General features: G+C 49.6%; 11 protein-coding genes across 11 annotated transcripts; 5 read left to right on the top strand and 6 right to left on the bottom strand.

Moving 5' to 3' along the window:
* Nucleotides 1-115: 115 nt before the first annotated feature.
* Nucleotides 116-1591, bottom strand: Bathy06g03500 (solanesyl diphosphate synthase; the record flags this gene model as incomplete). Its single annotated transcript, XM_007512412.1, has 1 exon — nt 116-1591. The coding sequence occupies one exon, from the start codon at nt 1589-1591 to the stop codon at nt 116-118; it is 1476 nt and encodes a 491-aa protein (XP_007512474.1).
* Nucleotides 1592-1822: 231 nt separating this feature from the next.
* Nucleotides 1823-2851, bottom strand: Bathy06g03490 (ATP-dependent Clp protease proteolytic subunit; the record flags this gene model as incomplete). Its single annotated transcript, XM_007512403.1, has 1 exon — nt 1823-2851. The coding sequence occupies one exon, from the start codon at nt 2849-2851 to the stop codon at nt 1823-1825; it is 1029 nt and encodes a 342-aa protein (XP_007512465.1).
* Nucleotides 2852-3349: 498 nt separating this feature from the next.
* Nucleotides 3350-6070, top strand: Bathy06g03480 (predicted protein; the record flags this gene model as incomplete). The annotated part of the gene is made up of 1 exon (XM_007512308.1): nt 3350-6070. One exon carries the CDS (start codon nt 3350-3352, stop codon nt 6068-6070), a length of 2721 nt encoding a protein of 906 aa, XP_007512370.1.
* Nucleotides 6071-6182: 112 nt separating this feature from the next.
* On the bottom strand, nt 6183-6809 carry Bathy06g03470 (predicted protein; the record flags this gene model as incomplete). The annotated part of the gene is made up of 1 exon (XM_007512387.1): nt 6183-6809. The coding sequence occupies one exon, from the start codon at nt 6807-6809 to the stop codon at nt 6183-6185; it is 627 nt and encodes a 208-aa protein (XP_007512449.1).
* A 546-nt stretch (nt 6810-7355) lies between these two features.
* On the bottom strand, nt 7356-7802 carry Bathy06g03460 (unknown protein; the record flags this gene model as incomplete). The annotated part of the gene is made up of 1 exon (XM_007512716.1): nt 7356-7802. The coding sequence occupies one exon, from the start codon at nt 7800-7802 to the stop codon at nt 7356-7358; it is 447 nt and encodes a 148-aa protein (XP_007512778.1).
* Nucleotides 7803-8680: 878 nt separating this feature from the next.
* Nucleotides 8681-10081, top strand: Bathy06g03450 (predicted protein; the record flags this gene model as incomplete). Its single annotated transcript, XM_007512378.1, has 1 exon — nt 8681-10081. The coding sequence occupies one exon, from the start codon at nt 8681-8683 to the stop codon at nt 10079-10081; it is 1401 nt and encodes a 466-aa protein (XP_007512440.1).
* Nucleotides 10082-10817: 736 nt separating this feature from the next.
* Nucleotides 10818-13220, top strand: Bathy06g03440 (unnamed protein product; the record flags this gene model as incomplete). Its single annotated transcript, XM_007512618.1, has 1 exon — nt 10818-13220. The coding sequence occupies one exon, from the start codon at nt 10818-10820 to the stop codon at nt 13218-13220; it is 2403 nt and encodes an 800-aa protein (XP_007512680.1).
* A 157-nt stretch (nt 13221-13377) lies between these two features.
* Bathy06g03430 (predicted protein) lies at nt 13378-14019 on the bottom strand (the record flags this gene model as incomplete). The annotated part of the gene is made up of 1 exon (XM_007512417.1): nt 13378-14019. One exon carries the CDS (start codon nt 14017-14019, stop codon nt 13378-13380), a length of 642 nt encoding a protein of 213 aa, XP_007512479.1.
* A 413-nt stretch (nt 14020-14432) lies between these two features.
* Nucleotides 14433-16493, top strand: Bathy06g03420 (copper amine oxidase; the record flags this gene model as incomplete). Its single annotated transcript, XM_007512764.1, has 1 exon — nt 14433-16493. The coding sequence occupies one exon, from the start codon at nt 14433-14435 to the stop codon at nt 16491-16493; it is 2061 nt and encodes a 686-aa protein (XP_007512826.1).
* Nucleotides 16494-16693: 200 nt separating this feature from the next.
* Nucleotides 16694-18199, top strand: Bathy06g03410 (predicted protein; the record flags this gene model as incomplete). The annotated part of the gene is made up of 1 exon (XM_007512651.1): nt 16694-18199. The coding sequence occupies one exon, from the start codon at nt 16694-16696 to the stop codon at nt 18197-18199; it is 1506 nt and encodes a 501-aa protein (XP_007512713.1).
* Nucleotides 18200-18297: 98 nt separating this feature from the next.
* Bathy06g03400 (citrate synthase) lies at nt 18298-19980 on the bottom strand (the record flags this gene model as incomplete). The annotated part of the gene is made up of 1 exon (XM_007512597.1): nt 18298-19980. The coding sequence occupies one exon, from the start codon at nt 19978-19980 to the stop codon at nt 18298-18300; it is 1683 nt and encodes a 560-aa protein (XP_007512659.1).
* Between the last annotated feature and the right edge of the window lie 40 nt (nt 19981-20020).

Here is a 20020-nt window from a genome sequence, read left to right as displayed (position 1 = left end):
AAAACGCTGCAATCCAAATCGATCTACAATATAATCAAGGGAAAAAAAATACATGACACACACACACACACACACAACGCACACGCTCCCCGCAATAATTCACGGGAGGGAAAAATTAATTGATTCTCATCAAAACGTACGTAATCATCGAGTCCAGGGACCTCTTCGACGGCGAATCCGGCAACTTGGACAACGCCGCTCGCGCTTTATCTCCCTCTTGCTTTGCCATCGTCATCGCTTTCTCTATCCCTTTCTCCTCGACAATCTTCAGCGCCGACTCCAAATCTTTCGGGTCTTTAAACCTCGTCTCGATTAAACCTTTCAAGCGATCGTCCGCTTGCAACGCGAACAACGTCGGCGCGGTTAAGTTTCCAGTCGCCAAATCTTGCCCAGGCGGCTTCCCTAACTGTTCCTCGGTCTGTGTAAAATCCAAAATATCGTCCACGATTTGAAACGCCAACCCGAGATGTTTCCCGTAGGCGTACATGTCGTCCTTCACGTCCAACGGCACGTCTGAAAACACCGCCGCGGACTTACAACTCGCCGCAATCAACGACCCAGTCTTTTGGTGCGACTTGATGTTGTAATCTTCAAAGGTAATGTTGGTGTTAAATAACGCCGTCGCTTGCGAAATCTCCCCGTCGGCGAAATCCGCGATAACTTGCGAGATGAGTTTAATAACCTCCAAATTTTCCAACTGCGCCAAACCCCAGGAACTCTGCGCGAACAAGAAATCCCCAGCCAATACCGCCACTCTCGTCCCATACAAACAATTAATAGTCGTACTCCCTCTTCTCACGTCGCACTCGTCCAACACATCGTCGTGCACTAAACTCGCCGTGTGCAACATCTCCGTGATTTCCGCGATGCGTCGATGTTTCGCGTTGATATCCGGCAACTTCATCAACGCCGCCGTCGCTCTCGCAACTAACAGAACGAGCACCGGTCGCAACCGTTTCCCGCCCGCGCCGAAAATCTGATCTGCTGCGGCAATCAACAGTGGGTTTTTCCTCCCAATCACGTTTTTCAAATTCGCCGTCATCTCGTCCAAATCCTGCGCCACGGGGACCATCAGCTCTTGAATCGTGCACGCTTGTTCCTCGTCGTCCGCGGATTTAAAGATGTGTTGTTCCGGGTCGAGCTCGTCGAACGACGCGGACACGTCCGACGACGGTTCTTTCACCGCCTCCGAGCACAAATGCTCTTTCGAGTGGAACTTTTTACGTCTCCGAGTCGACGGAGATAATTTCGTCGTCGTCATCGTCCTCGCGCTGCTGACGTACGTCGACGATGATTTCAACGATGATCTTCTCGCGGAACTCGATGAAGACGCCGTGCTCGTGGACAGTTCGCCCACCCAACGCACGGAATGCATCAAAGTCGTTGTCATTTCACAGTAGAGAGGAGTGTGAGTAGTATCGAGACTTTGTCTTGTACACGCGTTGAGAGTCGTCTCACGCGTGGAAAGATTATAAGGGAAATTCGTAAGGGAGAAAGGATTGTCGTTTTTTAAGCCACCTTGGATAAGTTTTTTCTCAAAAAATTGAGGCGGAAAACGACCCCATTTCGAAACACTGGTCAAAGAATGCATGCGCTCTTGGAAAAGTACCTTTTTTTCACACAAATTCTTCTCACTTTCATCATCTCTCTCAATCTCTCACGACGTTTAAACACTTCTTTTTTGTGTGTGTTTCGGGAAAGAGGGGCTTTGATTACTAAATATTGATGCGCGCGCGTTAAGGTGTGCGTTCATTCTGTAGTTTTTATATGGTATAATATTTAGTATATAGTAGCAACACGTAGTAACTCTCTTTCTCTTTTATTACTTTCGGGTTCGATATAAAACTTTATCGATTATTCCCCAGTCTTGCGCTTGCTCCGCCGTGAAGTGCTTATCTCGATTGATCGTTTTCCTTACCAGTTCGATGTCTTGGTTGCAATTTTTGGCGACAACTTTATTAATCTTCTCGCGGATGTTTAACAACTCTCTCCCTTCGTTTTGGACGTCCGACGCGGCGCCTCTCGCCACGCCGGACGGGTGGTGCAACATCACGCACGTGTTCGGCAACGCCGCGCGCATTCCTTTCTCGCCGTTCGTGAGCAATAAACCACCCATCGCTCGCGCGCTTCCAAACGCAACGGTTCCAACCTTACTCTTCGCGTGGTTCATGGTGTCCATAATCGCCATCGTAGGCACGACTTGACCACCTTCAGTGTTGATGTATAAATACATCGGCTTCGTCGAGTCCAGGTTATCTAAAAACAACATCGTCGCCACCAACTGGTTCCCTAACTCATCGTCGATATTCTGTCCGATCCAAATCAAACGCTCTCGATAGAGGCAGTTCCATATGTCCACCCACTGCCACATATTTTCCCCTGGGGTCTTATACGGCACGCGAGGTACGCCGATCGGCATCATCGTCGCGACTCTCTTTTTACCCTTCGTGAAACTCATCGTCTGTTCCAAAACGTTTTCCGCGAAGGTTTTCGCGCGCGAGTAATACGAACCCATCGATCGAGCGTACACTTCGTTGTTCGTTTTGTTCAAGCCAGAGTAGGAGTTGATGCGGTAGTTCGTAGAATTCTTCCTTCTCTCGCGAGAAGAAGAAGAAGAAGAAGAAGAAGACGCATCGCGACAGCCACTCGCCCTCGTAAAAGACGAAGACCCTCCTCCTCTTGGGAAAGAAAACGTGGAACGAGAAGAACTCGAAGTTGTACAACAAGCGTTCGAGGACGACGCGCTTCGTCTTTGTCTCTGCGAAATAATCGAAGACCTCGTCGTCGTCACAGTCGCTGCGTAAACGCAAGAACTGTTGTTGTTGAATAAAGAAGCTGATGTTGTCGACATGTTGTCCTTGATGGTGATGATGTAGATGACGACGAGAAAATGCTCTGAGGAGGAGGAAAGAAAAGGTCTCGCGTTTCTTTCTCTCAATTTAGGGTTTTGTATACACCCTAAATAAAACTTTTTGCGTCCTTCCTTTTGAGGAGGGGAACAAGCACTTTTGTCCCTCACATTTGAGAGCGAAAAGCGCACGCACAAAACGCAATTTGCGCACGCGTGTCGGTGGGAACGAAGAAGAGAGAGAGAGAGACAGAGAGTCTGGTTGTTGTGTTGTTCTTGTTCGGAGGGAAAGAGTAGAGTTTAATCATCTTTGACGGGAAGAAGAAGACAAAACAAATTTGTGTCTTCTGCACTGATTGGAATTTTGGCCGTTGGGAAAACGTATCTCTCTGATCATCTCTCGATCGCTTAAAGCGTGTGCTGCGCAAGTCAAGTCGAGACAGAGAACGCAGAGAGAGACTTCAGACGAACCGGTATTGATTCGGGTGAAAAGAATTCAAAATGGACTCACCAGCAATCCAGCGATGTCTCAAAGATATCCGCAAACGACGGAAAGATTTACGCCTCATCCCACCTGCAGATGTGGTCATCGACTACTCGGACCCAACGTCCTTGTTAGGCGAAGGCGGGTTTTGTTCCGCCTACCGCGCGACGTACAACGAGCACACGGTCTGCGCGAGAGTCATCGACGAAGACCGGGAGGTGAACAAAGAACAAACCGCAGTTGGGGAAGTGGCGACGATTTCAAACTTACCGGAAATCGCGGTGAAGATATTCGGGTACACGTGGACGCAAAAGCCCGGGCCGACGTTCGATAAGAGGAAGCACCTGGCGGTGATATGCGAGTTATGTCCGCACGGGAACTTGGAGGATTTTATGAAACGAGAGAAGGAACCGCTGACGCCGAGCGTGAAACTGGATTGTTTTTTACAAGTCTTGGACGGGTTGGAGCAGTTGAAAGCGAAGAGAGTGATATGGAGAGACTTGAAGGCGAAGAATATTTTGGTGCGAGACGTGAAGCGACACGCGAAGACGAAGAAGGTGACGAAAGTGACGATCGCGTTTACCGATTGGGGGACAGCCGTGGAGTTACCGAAAATGGGGAAACGACGGATGACGTTGCACGGACCAGGAACGGATGGGTACATCGCTCCAGAAACGAGAGGGAACGGGTACGATTACCAGGTGGACATGTGGGCGTTTTTACTCTGGGCGGCGAGTATGTGTTTAACCGTCGAATGTTTAGTCGATTGTCGATTGGAAGAAAAGTTGGCCGAGTTACAGTTGGAGAAGAAATCACACGCGACGAGTGCGCAAGAGAAGAAAGTCCTTTCGATTTTAGACGCGTTTGACTTTGAGGTGGAGAGAGGGTGCGCGCCGATTTACAACTTTTTGAAAAAGGAAACCCAGTGGGTGGAACCGACACAGCGGTGGTCGTGCGACGAGGCGATTGAATGTTTAGTGACGTTTCGAGACGAGAACGTGCACTTGCAGATGCCCACGGAGTATGCGTGCACACCGGCGAAGAGAGATAATTCGTTCTACGAAGAGAGCAGCGACGAGGAAGAAGAAGAAGAGGAGGAGGAGGAGGAGGAAGAGGAGAACGAAAACGACGAAAACGAGGCGCCCGGGACGGAGATCAAAGGTACTCTCGTCAAGCCAACAACCATAGCGCAAAAGCGGTTCAACGCGCACAACATGGGGGGCATCGCCATGAACCTCAACTCCGTTCAAAGAACGCCGTATAACCCAATGTCGGAGAAATACACGCCTATTGCCAGTCGTAAAAAATCTGCCACGTTTCAGTTGGACCACGAAAACAACGTCTACTCGACGGCGAAGAAACCAAACTCGTCTTCGTCGAGGAAAACGGACCAACCGTTGAGATCAATCTTAAAAACTGGTGGAAGCAATACCAGTCGAAGCGCGAATGGAAGCGCAAACAACTACAGTTACGCGTCACCGGTTCGGTTTGAAGATAAACCGTCGCCGATGGTTGTGTACTCGGAGACGCCTGGATTTAACCGACGACCGATGCACTCGAGACGAAATGGCGAAGTTGTTTTACCGCCTCCGTTGTTCGCCGAGGCTGAGCGAGAGGCAGAGTTGTTCAAAGAGAAAATGTTACAAAAAGAACGAAACGGAGGCGATGAAGATGGAGAGGAGGACGATAGCGGAGAGGAGGAAGAAGAGATTGAAACGACGCAACCGTTAGACGCCGGGAACAAAGAAAATACCATCGACGAAGCAAACTCGGGGGCCGGGTCGCGTATTTTCGCCATGTCACCGCGCAAGTTAGTCGGAAGAAACAGCGCTTTGCAGTCATCGAACGAGAACAACAAAAGGAATAACACCAACAATAAGAATGCTCGAACGTCGAAGCGCGACGTGAAGCCGCCGAAGATTTTTAGTCCTCAGGTCATCGAGAAAGGAAGCAGAAAGCGAAAAGCGGCGGCTACGGCTGCTTCTGCTGCTGTCAATGCGGTAGCTTCTAAACGACGAGGCCAACCTGCTGCTGCTTCTGCTAGTGCTGCTGCTGCTGCTGACAACTCCATGGCGATGGTGTTGAAAACCGCCGGGTGCTCAAAATGTCGATGGTCGTCGAGAGGTTGCGGCAAGTGCGATCCAGACACACCGAGAGTCCCGAGAGGTATTTCAGCGGCAAGAAAGAAGGCGAGAGAAGCGGCGACGAAATCCAAGGTAACCGCCAAACGTCCAAGAGGCCGCCCGCCCGCAACTAAGAATAATAATAATAACAACAACAAAAAGTTAGCGGTGGTGAAGACGCAAGCGACGAAGAAGACGAGAGTAGTACGAAAGAAAACAAAAGCATCTTTGGTGCAGAAAAAGACGGCGTCGACGAAGGATACATCCACTGGTTGCTCCAAGTGTCGATACTCTAAAAACGGATGTGGCATGTGCGATCCGTCCAAGCCGAGACAACGAAGAGGTCCGAGGAAGAGCACGGATTCGTCTCAAGTCTTGTGTCTCCCGGCGCCCGGAGAGGAAGACGGGGGAGGAAGACAAGTAATAAGGACGTACGAACGAAGAAAAAACCCGGTGGGTCGACCAACGAAACACACTCGAGCGGTTCGAACCGAGTTGGGATGTTCCAAGTGTCGGTACACCGCGTGTTCGAAATGTCGAAGCGAGTTGGCTTTCGACCGAGCTTTGTTCGGTACTCCGGCTGCGCCAAAGACCAAATCGCGACTGTCGTCTTGAATAGTTCTAAGAAGAAGAAGAAGAAGAAGAAGAGACACTTTGCATCGTTACTGTAAATATTATTAATCGCTAAAAGTATATATATTTCAAACAAAAAGTCGAAGGACAAAGGTCAAACTCTCCAACTTCCGATGCGCTCGCCGCTCGTTCCTACGCTCGTCTTTTGTCCGCTCAATTGCATCGTCTTCAACGTCGAACTCAACCAATCTAACCCTTCATACAAACCCAACCCTTTCGTCGCCACCGCACCTTGCACGTGCCATTTCCGCCCTTTCAGCTCCACCAGCCCGAGCGCGTCGCACACCTCCGCCGTGGTCATGCAATTCCTCATGTCCTGTTTATTCGCGAACACTAATATCGCCGAGTTTCTCATGAACGGGTCGTTTATTATGCTGTTGAACTCCTCTCTCGCGCGATTAATGCGTTCGCGATCGAGCGAATCTACCACGAAGATTAACCCGTCCGTGTTGTTAAAGTAATGCCGCCACAACGGTCTCAGTTTCTCTTGTCCTCCGACGTCCCACACCGTGAATAAGACGTTTTTATATTGCACTTTCTCCACGTTAAATCCAAGCGTCGGGACCGTCGAGAGGACTTCCCCGATGTGGAGTTTGTATAAAATCGTCGTTTTCCCCGCGGCGTCGAGGCCGAGCATGACCACGCGCATGTCTCGATTGCCGAAAAGAATGTCGAAGGCCCTTTTGAACGACGTCATCGTGCTCGAAACCGCGTTGCCCATCTTTTATTACGTCTTGGTCTTCAACGTCTTGGACTCTTTTTCCCTTTTGCCGTGTGGTGGTGGTGCCTTTCGCTCGCGCTCCCGAACGGAAACGAAACGAAAATCCTAAGTACGTGGTGTCGCGCACACCTACGCCTCACGAAAAGGAATACACAACCACCCACACGAACGCCGCGAGGAAGGAGAAGCGAAGGAAAACAAGAGCGCAATAAAAGCAGCTCGCGAGATAAAAAAGTGACGACAAAAGAGAAAAGGTTTCGTTCTTTTTTTTTCTCGAGACTCGTGTGTGTTGTGGTGCAAGAACTGCGCTGAAGTACACAATTTTTCGAGAGTATCGCGCTGCGACGTCTTCTCGAAAGGACATCTTATTAGGTACCTCACTACATCGAGAGCGCATCAGAGCGTAGCGTTCCCTTTGCGCTTCACCGGATTCCTCGTTTTTCTTCGCGTGGTGTTGCGGGAAGTACTCGTAGTACAAAATTTTTAAATAGTATTTTACATCTTCGCTAAAGTTCATCGTAGGCGGCGTACATCGAGAGCGCGGCGTCACAACTCACTATTCCCTCCTTTGCTCTTCACCGGATTCCTCGGGGTCGTCTTCTTACCACCACCTTTTCTTTTTTCTGTGCTACTTGCTTTCGTTGGTTGCGGGACCGGCGCACCGATTGGCAAATCAATCACGCTGTCCGCCTTGTCCGAACACGGCGGCTTCCTCTTAAACGTCTGCAACGCGTTCTCCTCTTTACACATCAAATCAACCAATATCCCAGCCTTCGCGGTTTCTTTCGTCACCACCTTCTCTTTCAACAGCTTTAACAAAAGTTCCTCCTGATCTTCCAAAAACAGTTGACACCACTGCATTAACTTCTTCCCTTCCGCCTTCCACCTTTCCTTCCAGTCGCTGCCTAAACCTCTCTCTTGCGCGTTCTTCTCGTTCGGCTCGCCGGCGAACGAGACGAGCATCTTCTGTCGCGTCTTCTTCTCCCCGTCCATTTGGAGCCACTGTAAAGCTCGGTTTTCTCCTTTCCCGAGCGCGTAATCTTTCAAGCCATCGCAGGTGGTTTCTAACACGTCGTACGCGCGCTCCTCGGAGTCGAAATAGTCCAAGATTTTTCCCACGCGGTTTCCTCGCGAGTCTAAGCCGTACTGATGGTTCAACGTTTTCGGTTTCGACGAGACGTCTTCTTCGAGGAGTTTTCGCGCGAGTTCTCTCTGTTGAACGCGTTAGAAATGTTGTGAGGGACGAATACGAATACTACCGATCAAAATCGCGAAGACGACGACGAATACGACGACACAGAATCAAACGATACACACGAAACGCGCACCGCCACGGCTCGACATCCGGAACATTCCGCTTCGATGTGCATCGCTTTTACCACCCGTAACGAGGACTTAAGAAGAAGAAGAAAAAGAGGAAACGCGGCGAAAATGCGCATCTCTGCGAAAAGTGTTCTTTTCCTCCGCATTCTTCGTCTTCTGGTGGTCGCGCGCAAGTCGTCGCGAGAGAAGAGTTCCGACGATGCGTTTCACTCGTTTTTCGTATCTTTTGGTCTGACGCATTTCGCGTCACTTTTATACACACAAAAGGATAAATACAATCTCCATACTTTACGCGCGATCGAAAGCGAAGAATGAGCGGTACGGTGACGTGTTCTTCGTTCGTTGCGACGACGACGACGACGACGCGATCGTTTTCGTCGAACACCGCGTCGTCGTCTTCTTCTTCTTCTTCTTCATCTGTTGTTAGGGGAAATCATCAGCATTATCCAAAAACCAATCAAAGGAGGAGGAGGATGAAGAGGATGGAAGGCGGCGGTTTTGAGGCTCGCGCGACGATGGAAACGACCGAAGAGGAAGATAAAGCAGTCATGACGGACGAAAACACGTCCTCGTTACCGGCCATTTTTTCCTCGACAAACGAGAAAGAGCAGCAAGTTCTCGAGTGCTTGAAAAATGTCATCGACCCAGATTTTGGCGAGAACATCGTCAACTGCGGTTTCGTGAAAGTGTTGAAAGTCTCCGAGAGCGGGAAAGACGTCGCGTTGGTTCTGGAGCTGACCACGCCCGCGTGTCCGGTGAAGGATGAGTTTAACAGGCTCTCGAAAGAGTTTGTGAAGCGGTTAGAGTGGGTGGATGATGTGGACGTGATCATGACGGCGTCGCCGAAATCCGCCATGGCGGACGTGCCGGAAGCGCCGCCTGGCTTGAGAGGGGTGAAGAACATCATAGCTATTTCCAGTTGTAAAGGTGGGGTAGGGAAATCGACGACGTGCGTGAATTTAGCGATGACTTTAGCGCAGATGGGTGCAAAGGTCGGGATATTTGATGCGGACGTGTACGGACCGAGTTTACCGACGATGATTACGCCCGCGTTTGACAAGTTGGAGATGAAAGAGGACGGAACGATTACGCCGGTTGAATACGAAGGCGTAAAGGTGGTGTCGTTTGGGTACGCCGGGCAAGGGTCGGCGATTATGCGAGGGCCAATGGTTTCCGGTTTGGTGAATCAGTTATTAACCACCAGCGAGTGGGGCGAGTTGGATTATCTTTTGCTGGACATGCCTCCCGGGACCGGTGATATTCATTTGACGTTAGGCCAAGTGGTTCCAATAACCGCGGCGGTTGTTGTGACCACACCGCAAAGGTTGGCATTTATCGATGTCGATAAAGGCGTGAGAATGTTTGCGAAATTGGAAGTTCCGTGCGTGGCGGTTGTTGAAAACATGTCCACCTTTACCGGCGACGACGGTAAAGTCTACAGACCGTTCGGTCGAGGGAGCGGCAAATCTATCTGCGAAGCGTACGACATTCCGCATTTAATAGAAATGCCGATCGAACCTGGACTGTCCTCGGGCGGTGACTCTGGTACCCCTCTTTCCCTCTCCGACCCGACCGGTCCAATCGCCGCGCTTTACCAAGACATCGGCGCGTGCGTCGTTCGCGAAGTCGCCAAAATCAACTCCGGTCGAGGACCAACCGCGGCATTAGACCCAGACCGAAGAGGATGCCTCAAAGTTCAAATTTCCGACGTCAACGACGGGCTTCCATTCTACGTTTCTGGATCGTCGGTCCGAAAATCCGACCAATCCGCTCGCGCGAAAAACTCCGACGAGTCCCCGGATATTTTGCTCACCGGCGAGCGAGTCCCGGACGATTTAGAACCCGTCTCCGTCGCGACGGTTGGAAACTACGCGGTCAGCGTAACCTGGCCCGATGGATTCAGCCAAGTCGCTCCGTTTCGAGTGTTGAGAACGTTACCTAGACTTTAATAATACACGTGTTGTTTCATATCATCGCGTCTCGAAAAGAAGCAAAATCCACATTTAAAATACACGAAGGAAGCTCTTAGAAAGATGACAGGCTCTGGCTTACCGCACGAACCGCCATCATTCGTTAACCCGCGCGTGCCGCTCGACCTGCACGGCATCGCCAACCACCCGACGCAACAGGCTTTCTTCACCGCGGGAATCAAAGCTCTGGACGCGTCGCCTTTACTCGGTGGAGACGACATCCCGAAACAGGTCAGAACGTATCGCCACGGGAAACTCTCTCTGCGTCCTGCGAAACCACCGGAAAGAAAGTTTAAGTTGGAAGAGGAAAGAAGGCGAGAACGAGAACAAAAAGAAACCGAGGAAAGAAGAAAACAAAGAACGCTCAAAAGGAGGAGGATACAGCAGTTCGGATCCGCGATCGTTGGAGGCGTTTTCGGCGTGCTTTTCACCGCGTTGAGGAATAAAAAACAGGCAATTAAGAAGAAGCGTTGAGATACAAAATTCATCACAATCTTTCCCTAAACACACACACACACACGAATACATGTTCAGGAGAAGATTCGGCCCCTTTGCGAATCATCTGAAACAACTGAAACAACAACAATCGACGTGTTATTATTATTATTATTATTGGTACTCCTCGCGCTCGTATTCGTTGTTTCTTTCTGAGCAAAAGTTGGGGAAATTTAACAATCGAATGTACGACAGAGGGAGCGCAGGCGACGCAGATATCATGACGAAAAGAGGAAATAATGTTCGAATGAAAAGCACGACGGATTCCTCTCGTCCTCCGTTCGTGGCAAAACAACAGCTCGGCTCGTGTTACGCGCAAATTATCGGTTTAGGGACCGATACCGATGGGAAGGATACCACGCCTTCGGTGCTGTTGTTCACGGACAAGAGGAGGTATTGCTTTAATATCGGCGAAGGGTTCCAGAGATTTTGCGTGGAACATAAGCTGAAGATGACACGATTAGAGCGCGTATTTTTTACCCGGACGACGAGTAAAGCGACTGGAGGAGTGATTGGGATGTTGTTGACGTTGGCGGACGCGGCGGGCGCGACGCTCGGAGGGATGATGGCGAAAGAAGACGACGGAGGTTTAGCGACGACGACGATACCGAAAATGACCGTACACGGTCCAAATGTTCGGAATTTATTGGAGGCGGTAAAGGTTTTGGTGGCGGAGAATAGAGGTATTGTCGTTGAGAGAGGCGGGGAGACGTTTCGGGACGAGATTTGCGAGGTGAAGCCGATGTTAAGAGTGCCTGAGATGATCGGGCCGTTAGGAAAGAGGTTGAATGAAAATAGCGATAATAATAACGATAACGGAGGAAGAATTAAACCCGATTTGTCATCTTCGAGCGCGATAGAAGAATTAGAGCCAGTGGTGAGTTACGAGGTTCAACTCGCGTCGCCGCCTGGAAAATTTGATGCCAAGAAAGCGGACGCTTTGGGCGTTCCCAGAGGGAAAGAGAGGGGAGTACTCGTTCGAGGCGAATCGATTGAAATTGAGCTAGAAAGCGGAGAAAAAAAGATTATAACGCCGGACATGTGCGTGGAAGAGGCTGGTAGAGGCGCGAGGTTCGCAGTTGTCGATTTACCGACCAAAGCGCATTTAGACGCGGCAATTCAGATCGTAGAAAAAATGAAAAAATGTTCGAGCGGATGGAACGTAAACGAAGAGAGAGATTTGGTCGTACACTTAGCGCCGGCAAATGTGGCAAACTCCAGCGAATACCAAGCTTTCGTCCAAGAAAACTTCGCGAACGCAAAACCAAAGCACGTGTTTGCGAATGCTTCGCGAAACGAGCGAACGCCTATTTTCTTAGCTTCTCGGGCGGTTCAAGCAAAGTTACACGGCGTGGATGGGAGTATATTTCCAGAGCCTCCGAGCGCATCCAAAGACGATGACGATGACAAAAAACCATCGACGTCGTTTGGAGTAGCTGGTAAGAGTTTGTTGAAGTTCACGCTCATGCCGCAAAGATCGATGGGAATAGACGAAAGTGCGGTGCCAAAGATCGAAACGCCGCGCGCGATTCGCGAAACAGCCGCGAAAGAGGCAGAGTTGCGAACAAAAACGAACAAAAACCCAGACGAAGACAAAAGTAATAGGAAGACAAATGATGAGTTCTGTGCGAACCACCCCGGTCATAAAGTCGTAGATGATGTGGACGACAACGAAGTCGTGGTAACTTTTCTCGGCACCGGTTCCGCGCAACCGGCGAAACATCGAAACGTGACGGGAATTTTGCTCGAAGTCGAGAAGGACGGCGAAAACTATTCGGCTCTGTTGGATTCTGGCGAAGGATCTTTGGGACAAATATATCGTTCGAAAAATGGCAACACTACAGTCGTGGACAATGTGCTTATAAACATGCACTTTGCGTGGATTTCGCACGTACATGCGGATCATCACGTAGGTTTACCGTCGATTCTCGCCAAGCGTCGCGAAGCTTTTTTGAGTTCAGGCGTGAAGGAAGAAGACATTCCAAATTTAACTGTTTTTGGACCTCGACCGTTGCGATGGTTTTTAAGCCAGTGCGAAAAGATAGAACCTTTGAGCTACCGATTCGTGGATTGTCGAGATACGTTGGAATCGAAAACGATGCAAGAGTTGCTACTCTCCTCCTCCTCTTCTTCTTCTTCTTCTTTCTCATCGCCGTTTGAGAAACTCGTGTCGATTCCGGTGACTCACTGCGCGCACGCGTTTGGCATCAAATTAGAAGGTATGACAAACAAATCAAACTTGCCATATTCCATAGTCTACTCTGGTGACACGCGGCCGTGTGAAAACATGAGAACCGCAGCGAAAGAGTGCACGCTGCTCATTCACGAGGCGACGTTTGAGGATGGATTAGAACACGAAGCGTTGGCAAAGAAGCACTCGACGACGGCGGAAGCTCTCGAGATTGGAAGTTCCGCATATTTGAACATCTTGACGCATTTTTCGCAACGGTATCCAAAAGTGCCAAGTTTTAATGGTGACGATGGAATCGCGAGTGCGAGGGGACAAAACGCAATGATTGCGTTCGACTTGATGCGCGTCGATTTTAAAAATTTACGGCGCATTCCTTCGCTTTTACCGAACGTTCGCGAACTCTTCGACGAAGAAGATGATGAAGAAGATTAAAGCTTTGTTGATTATGAAGATACAGTTAGAAAGAAAGTAGCGCAGTATTAGCCTGTAGTCGTGTAGATATATACTTGTTGTGTAGTTATAGAGAATTAAAAAAGTCGTCGTCGTTTTAACTTTCGCAAACGCGTCAAAGAACCATCATGATCAAAACTTAAATCCAGTTCCTGACCACCTTCGCCTTCTTCACAATCATCGCCGCAACCTCCTCGTCCGCTTCAATCTTCGTCGCTAGTATGAAGTCGTTAATCGTCAACCCTTTCACGTCTTTCGTGTGCACTTCCACCAACACCTTCTCACCAGTCGCGGTCGTTTCCACCGGCCATCCGGCTTCGCTCGCCACCGCTTGACATCTCGCCGCGAACTTCTCCCCGTCCGTCGTCGTCACCTCCCATCGTAACCTCGGGATAGAATCTTTGTTGCTCGGTCGTACCTTCCAATCCACGCACTGTTTTCTATAAATCTCCTCGTCCGATAACGTGCACGCCGTGGCATCCGCTGGTAACTGTTGAATCGACCGGTTTTTCAACAGCGTCATATCCTGCAACTTCTTCGCCCCTTTCCCAGTCGCTTTGACGATGTGGTCCGTATCCGCGTGACCTAACGTGCTCGTGCCAAAGTTCGAGCCAATTTCCCCCGCCGTCGGGTCTCTGGCGCCAATATCACCACCGAGCCCTCCCATCATCTCTTGGTCGCGCGATAAACCTCCCTCACCGATTGCTTGCACTCGGAATCGAAACTTCTTTTTCCCAAAGAAGACATTTTTGTCGGAAGTGGATTGCGATTTCAAAGCCATGGATCGGTTTCTCCGGATGGAGTTACACGACGCGCTCGTTTGTATCGTCGTCGCGTTCAAGCTTTGTTGCGAAATCATCTCTCTTTCTCTCTCTGTCTGTCTGTGTGTTTTATTATGTGGAATAAAAGTGTCTGCAAACCTTTATGTAACTCTGAGGTACATCGAGAAAAATGGATAAGGGCGGCGGGTCGCCCCGAAAAAACGAGCGAATGTCTGTCTGTCTGTTTTGTCTGTCCCTCTGAAAAAAAAAGGAAAAAAAAGGAAAGAAACGCCTTTTTTTTTGTTGAATTTACGGAAACGACGTTTCGGAATCTCGTCGTCTCAAAAGTCGTCGAACACCGTTTTGTTCGTTGCTTCAAAACCCACGCGATCGGCGAGATCGATTGAGAAGAAATTTATCTCTGAAGTAAAAAATGAGCCCCGGGGTGACTGCACACGCGCTCGATGAACTGAGCTCGGAAGAGATCTCTCAGTTAGCTCGGGTCGTTCGAGACAATTTCTCGAATTCAATTCGAACCACCGGGAAAGGAGTAACGAACTCTTCGTTAAAAGAAGAGGAAGGGGACCCAGAGAAGATGATGTTGTTCAATTATATTACGCTCGCGGAACCAACAAGAGAAGAGTTATCTGCAAATTGCGGTGATGGTGATGCTGTTCATGAAAGGCGAGGCGAGGTCATGATCATCGTTCCATGGACCGGTGAAGCCTATAAGTATGTAATCGCCGTGAAGAGCTTGGAAGTCGTGAAGGTCGAACGAGTGAAAAAGGGGCAGCAGCCATTGATAACGCCGGATGATTGCTTGGAAGCGGAAAGGATATGTAAGAACGATGAGAAAGTGAAAGCGATGATGAAGGAGCGATATGGAATAGAGGATTTGACTATGCTTGTTTGCGATCCTTGGTCCGTGCACGTTACGGAACCGGGTATGGAGCCGTTGGATTGGCGAAAAGATGACGGCGAGATTCCGGCGAGATTGGTGCAAACGTTTTTGTATTGGAGAGATGATGATTTGGATGATAATCAATACGCGCATCCGATCGATTTATTGCCAGTCGTTGATTTGAATGCCGGGAAAGTCGTGGATATTACTTGTCAAGACGTCCCCAGAGAGATTCCAATGAAGTCTGTTAACTACCATCGCGAAAAGTTAAAGAGTAATTCGTATCTCGCAAACGTTTGGCGCGATGCTATGAAACCGTTGGAAATCGTACAACCTGAAGGGGCCGCGTTCGAAGTCGATGGCCGTCTCGTCAAATGGGATAAATGGACGCTCAGAGTTGGTTTCAATTACAGAGAAGGCTTAGTCTTACACGACGTTAAGTACGACAATCGTCCGATATTACATCGCGCGAGTTTAGTCGAAATGGCGGTTCCTTATGCCGATCCGAATCCGCCGTATACGAGAAAATGTGCGTTTGATGTTGGCGACTACGGTTTAGGCTATTGCACAGATTCTTTAGAACTCGGATGCGATTGTTTGGGAAATATTCATTACTTCGATGCGACGTTGGCGAACTCGAAAGGAGAACCGTACGTCATTAAAAAAGCCGTATGCATGCACGAAGAAGACCACGGGTTATTATGGAAGCACGTTGAATATAGGACCGGTCACTCCGAGGCAAGGCGCTCACGAAGACTCGTTCTGAGTTTTATCGCCACCGTTGTGAATTATGAGTATTTGTTTTACTATTACTTTCAACAAGACGGCACGATTGAATTTGAGATCAAATTGACAGGCGAATTATCAACGAATGCAATATCGGCTGGTGAAAGCAACGATGATCCAACGCATGGCGTTCTCGTCGCACCGGGTGTGAACTCACAAATCCACCAGCACATGTTTTGCGCGAGATTAGATGTCGCCATTGATGGCAATGAAAACGAAGTCTCCGAAATCGACATTTGTTCCGATACATCAACAGGTTCGTGTCAAAACGTGTTCGGTCCAGTGACAACGCCGCTCGTCACGGAACTTCAAGCCAGGCGCGTATGCGATTCGACAAAAGCGCGAGTGTGGAAAATATCAAACCCGTCGTCCTTAAATCCAGTGACGAAGAAGCCGGTTTCTTATAAATTGATCCCGTTCACTAGGGGACCGGCAATGCCAACGTTATTGACAGGTCCAGAGTGTGCGGTTACAAAAAAAGGTGAATTCGCGACGAAGAACTTATGGGTCACGCCATATAATTGGCCAAACGAAAGATGGCCAGCTGGTGAATTCACAGTCCAAGGCGCGCTCGGCGAAGGCTTACCAGAATGGACAAAAGACGACCGCGATATTTCATCGGGGGAGCTCGTCATTTGGCACGCGTTCGGTGTCGTGCATATTCCTCGACCGGAAGATTTTCCGGTCATGCCCGTCGAACATACAGGGTTCTCGCTTAAACCGGATGGATTTTTCGCAGGAAACCCAACGATCGATTTACCGCCACCGAAATCTGGCAAGAGTACGTGTTGCTCGACGAAGTTGTAAAAGTAGTAAATACTTAATATTCTTTCTTTCTTTCTTTCTTTCTTTCTTTTGAGAGTGAAAAACAAGTGTCTTCATTAAAAAAGGGCAATTCTTTGCTAAAAATGAAAGAAACGCCTTTTGGTTTTTTTATTGTTCGGTCAAACAAGAAAAAAAAAATACTTGAGAGAGAGAGAGAGAGAGAGAGAGAGATTTAATATGATATGACGACGAGGATTAGGAGGAGGAGCTTTATCGCACGGAGCAATATCTTTGTCCTCTTTGTTTTCTTTGTTTTCGGGGGAGGATGGGTTGTGGATGGATTGAATTCGGGGATGTATTATCCATCGAAATTCGACGAGGAGAAGATGCTGAGATTAAACGAAAAACGGATCGCGATCGAAACGAGCGAGATTTACGACGATTTGAGCGGCGAAAAAGGGTCGTTCTTTGAGAACTATTACGAGGATGAGAAGAGAGGAAGTGATGTTGATGATTTGTCCGCGAACGCGATCGTGGAGAAGGCGTTGGAAGGGGCGAGAGTGAGTCGGGAGAGCGAGGAAGGCGAAGCTCTTTCAAACGCGATACGAAACGTGATCAGAGACGCCGAGATGCAATTGCAGACTTTTTTAGAGGCGTCGTCCTCGTCTTCTTCGGTGAAGAGGACGGCGGCAAAGACGAACGGTCCGGACGGGAACGCGAATATTTGGAACTACGAGAGAAACGGAGACGAAGAAGTTTTTGCGACGCCGCTGTTTCCCGGTAACGAAGACGGTGGTTTCTTCGAGGAATTCTTTGGAGGAGGAGGAGGAGGAGGAGGAGGGCCGGTGCGACAGCCAATCTTTGATGCGCCGAGATACGACGATACGACTTTAGCCACGCAGCCTTTTGGAACAAATCTTCCTTTGGACAACATACCGCCTAGACCTAACGTTGATCCGAATTACGTGACCTATACCGCACAAGGTTTGATGGGCAATTTCTTGCAGGCGTTGACGTGGATTGTCGCGGTGCCGTTTGCGAACAACCCAACATTTTTTGACGATTGGCAAAGATGTTCGACGTTAATCAGACCGTGCACGATTCGTGAGACGCTTTCGAGATGTACGTATGAACCGAGAAATTCGTGGTACCGAGAACGACGTTCGAGAATAAACGCTCCAGTCGGTTGGCCGTATTGTCAGCCAGATTTAGAGGAAGTGTACGAGTATTGCAACGAAATAGAGTTGCAAAGTTCCATCTGTGACCCGAAATTGGCCCGAGAACGGAGAGATGTCGCGCTTTTCGAGGCAAACGCGGCGTTGGAGCAAGAGCGATGGCGAGCGATGTACGAAAATGGTGACGCGGGAAGTGGTCCATTTTGGTACGGCCCGTATCAAGGCGGATATTACGGTCCGTCGCCGGGAGGCGTAGGAGGATGGGGAGGAGATGGACGAGGAGGAGGAGGAGGTTACCCCGGTTCAGGGATGTATGGATCGTACGGGCCAAACAACATCGGTCCGAACGGATACGGTGGGTTTCCTTCCGGGGCGTATCAAACAAACGGCAACAATAACAATAACTTTCCCGGAGGCTTGCCAACAAATAATAACAGGGGAGGATATTACGAGGAGGAGTACTATTACGAAGAAGGCTTTAACTACCCATACCCGGATCCGGGGTACTATCCGTTCCCGTATTTAGATCAGCAACCAAACTATTACCACGGCGCGCGATTGGGACGACGTTAACGATCGATTTTAATGTGTGTTCTTATTTTATATGTTCAAATGTACCAGGTACAAGATATTTGTGTATTGCTCTCTCTCCGCTCTCTCTTTTTTTCTCTCTAACGTCCGGTTAAATGCTCGATACCGCTCGAACCTTGTTCGCCGGCGGAACTCCCCCACCCTTTCGTGCTCAACGATATTTCTTTCGTGGCTACGATTTGCGACCCCGGATCTCGTAAAAATCCAGTCCCGCCTCTGGTTCCCGCCATTCGACGTCTCGTCGCGTTCGAAGCTCTGACGACGCCCATGTGTTCCTGTCGCTCGTCTCTTTGGTTAATTTCCGGGTAATCTCTCAACCATTCGCCTTTATACACTTGTTGCGGTCGAGCGATTTTCAGGTCTGGATCCGCCAACTGCTCTCTCCAATGCGCTAAATACCCCGCCGCTCTCGGAATGGCAAACAAAACGGTAAAGAATTCCGGCGGGAAACCCAACGCGCGATACACCAAACCAGAGTAAAAATCTACGTTCGGGTACAACTTCCGTTTGATGAAATACTCGTCCGTTCTCGCGTGTTTCTCCAACGCCACCGCGACGTCAATCAACGGATCGCGTCCGACTAACGAAAACACCTCCTCGGCAATCCCTCGAATTACGTTCGCTCTCGGATCGAAGTTCTTATACACTCGATGGCCGAATCCAAACATTTTTACTTCTTTTCTTTTCACGCGTTCGATGAAGTCGGGAATGTTCTCCACCGAGCCGATGCGTTCGAGCATTCTCAACACGGCTTCGTTCGCGCCTCCGTGTAACGGCCCGTACAACGCCGCCACCGCGCCGGCGACGGCGGAATACACGTCCACGCCGCTCGAGGCTAAATGCCTGCACGCCGCGGTCGAACAGTTCATCTCGTGTTCCGCGTGTAACAAAAACATCGTATCCAACGCTTTCGCCAACTTTGGATTCGGCCTATGCGAAATATCCAAACCAGCGTCTAACATGTACAAAAAGTTTTCCGCGTACGATAACCTCGCGTTCGGCGGCGCCGGTTTCCTCCCTGTGTTTCGATGATACGCGTGCGCCGCCAACGTCGTCATCTTCCCCAAAATTCTCACGATTTGTTTATCTTGCACGTCTTTGTTTTGATAAATCCCGTTCCCGGCTAACGCCGGGTTTTGCTCCGGATGAAACACGGACAACGCGTTCAACCCGGCCAAAATCACCCCCATCGGGTGCGCGTCGTGCGGCAACGCCTCGATGGTATTAATCACCGGAATCGGCAACGCCGAGTGCCTCGAAATCGCCTCTCTCCAATCCGCCAGTTGGTTCGCCGTCGGTAAGTTCCCGTAAATCACGCAAAACGCGCACTCCAAGTACGAACTCTTCTCCGCTAACGTCTCGATCGGGTACCCGCGGTACCTCAAAATCCCTTTCTCGCCGTCGATGTAACTTATTCGGCTCACGCACGGACTCGTGTTCGTGTACCCTGGGTCGTATACAACTAAACCTTTATTACTCTCATAACTCGTGTTCTCTTTCATCGGTCCTTTGATATCTTTAAACGCCGAGGCGTTGATCGTGCCATCGGAGGAGATTGGGATTACGTATTTCCGCCCCGTTCTCGAATCGAGAATTTCCAGCGCACCCGCTCGCCCATCATCTTTAGAAGCGTTGCAAGAACTTCTCGTCAAAACGGTGTTATTCGTAGCATTAGTGCGCATCGAAACGGTCCTCGAAAAATGCGCCACGCGTTCGTTCGCTCGAAAACTGTTCACGTGCTTCTTCTCGAAGTCCTCGCTCATCGTTCTTGGTCTGCGCGTAGTCTTCTCGAATGCAATCGCT

The sequence above is a fragment of the Bathycoccus prasinos genome (genome assembly GCF_002220235.1).
Source record: "Bathycoccus prasinos genomic : Chromosome_6".
In the NCBI taxonomy this organism is placed as follows: Eukaryota; Viridiplantae; Chlorophyta; class Mamiellophyceae; order Mamiellales; family Bathycoccaceae; genus Bathycoccus; species Bathycoccus prasinos.
The sequence above is the reverse complement of the archived record's forward strand: the minus strand, read 5'-3'. Positions and strand labels throughout refer to the sequence as shown.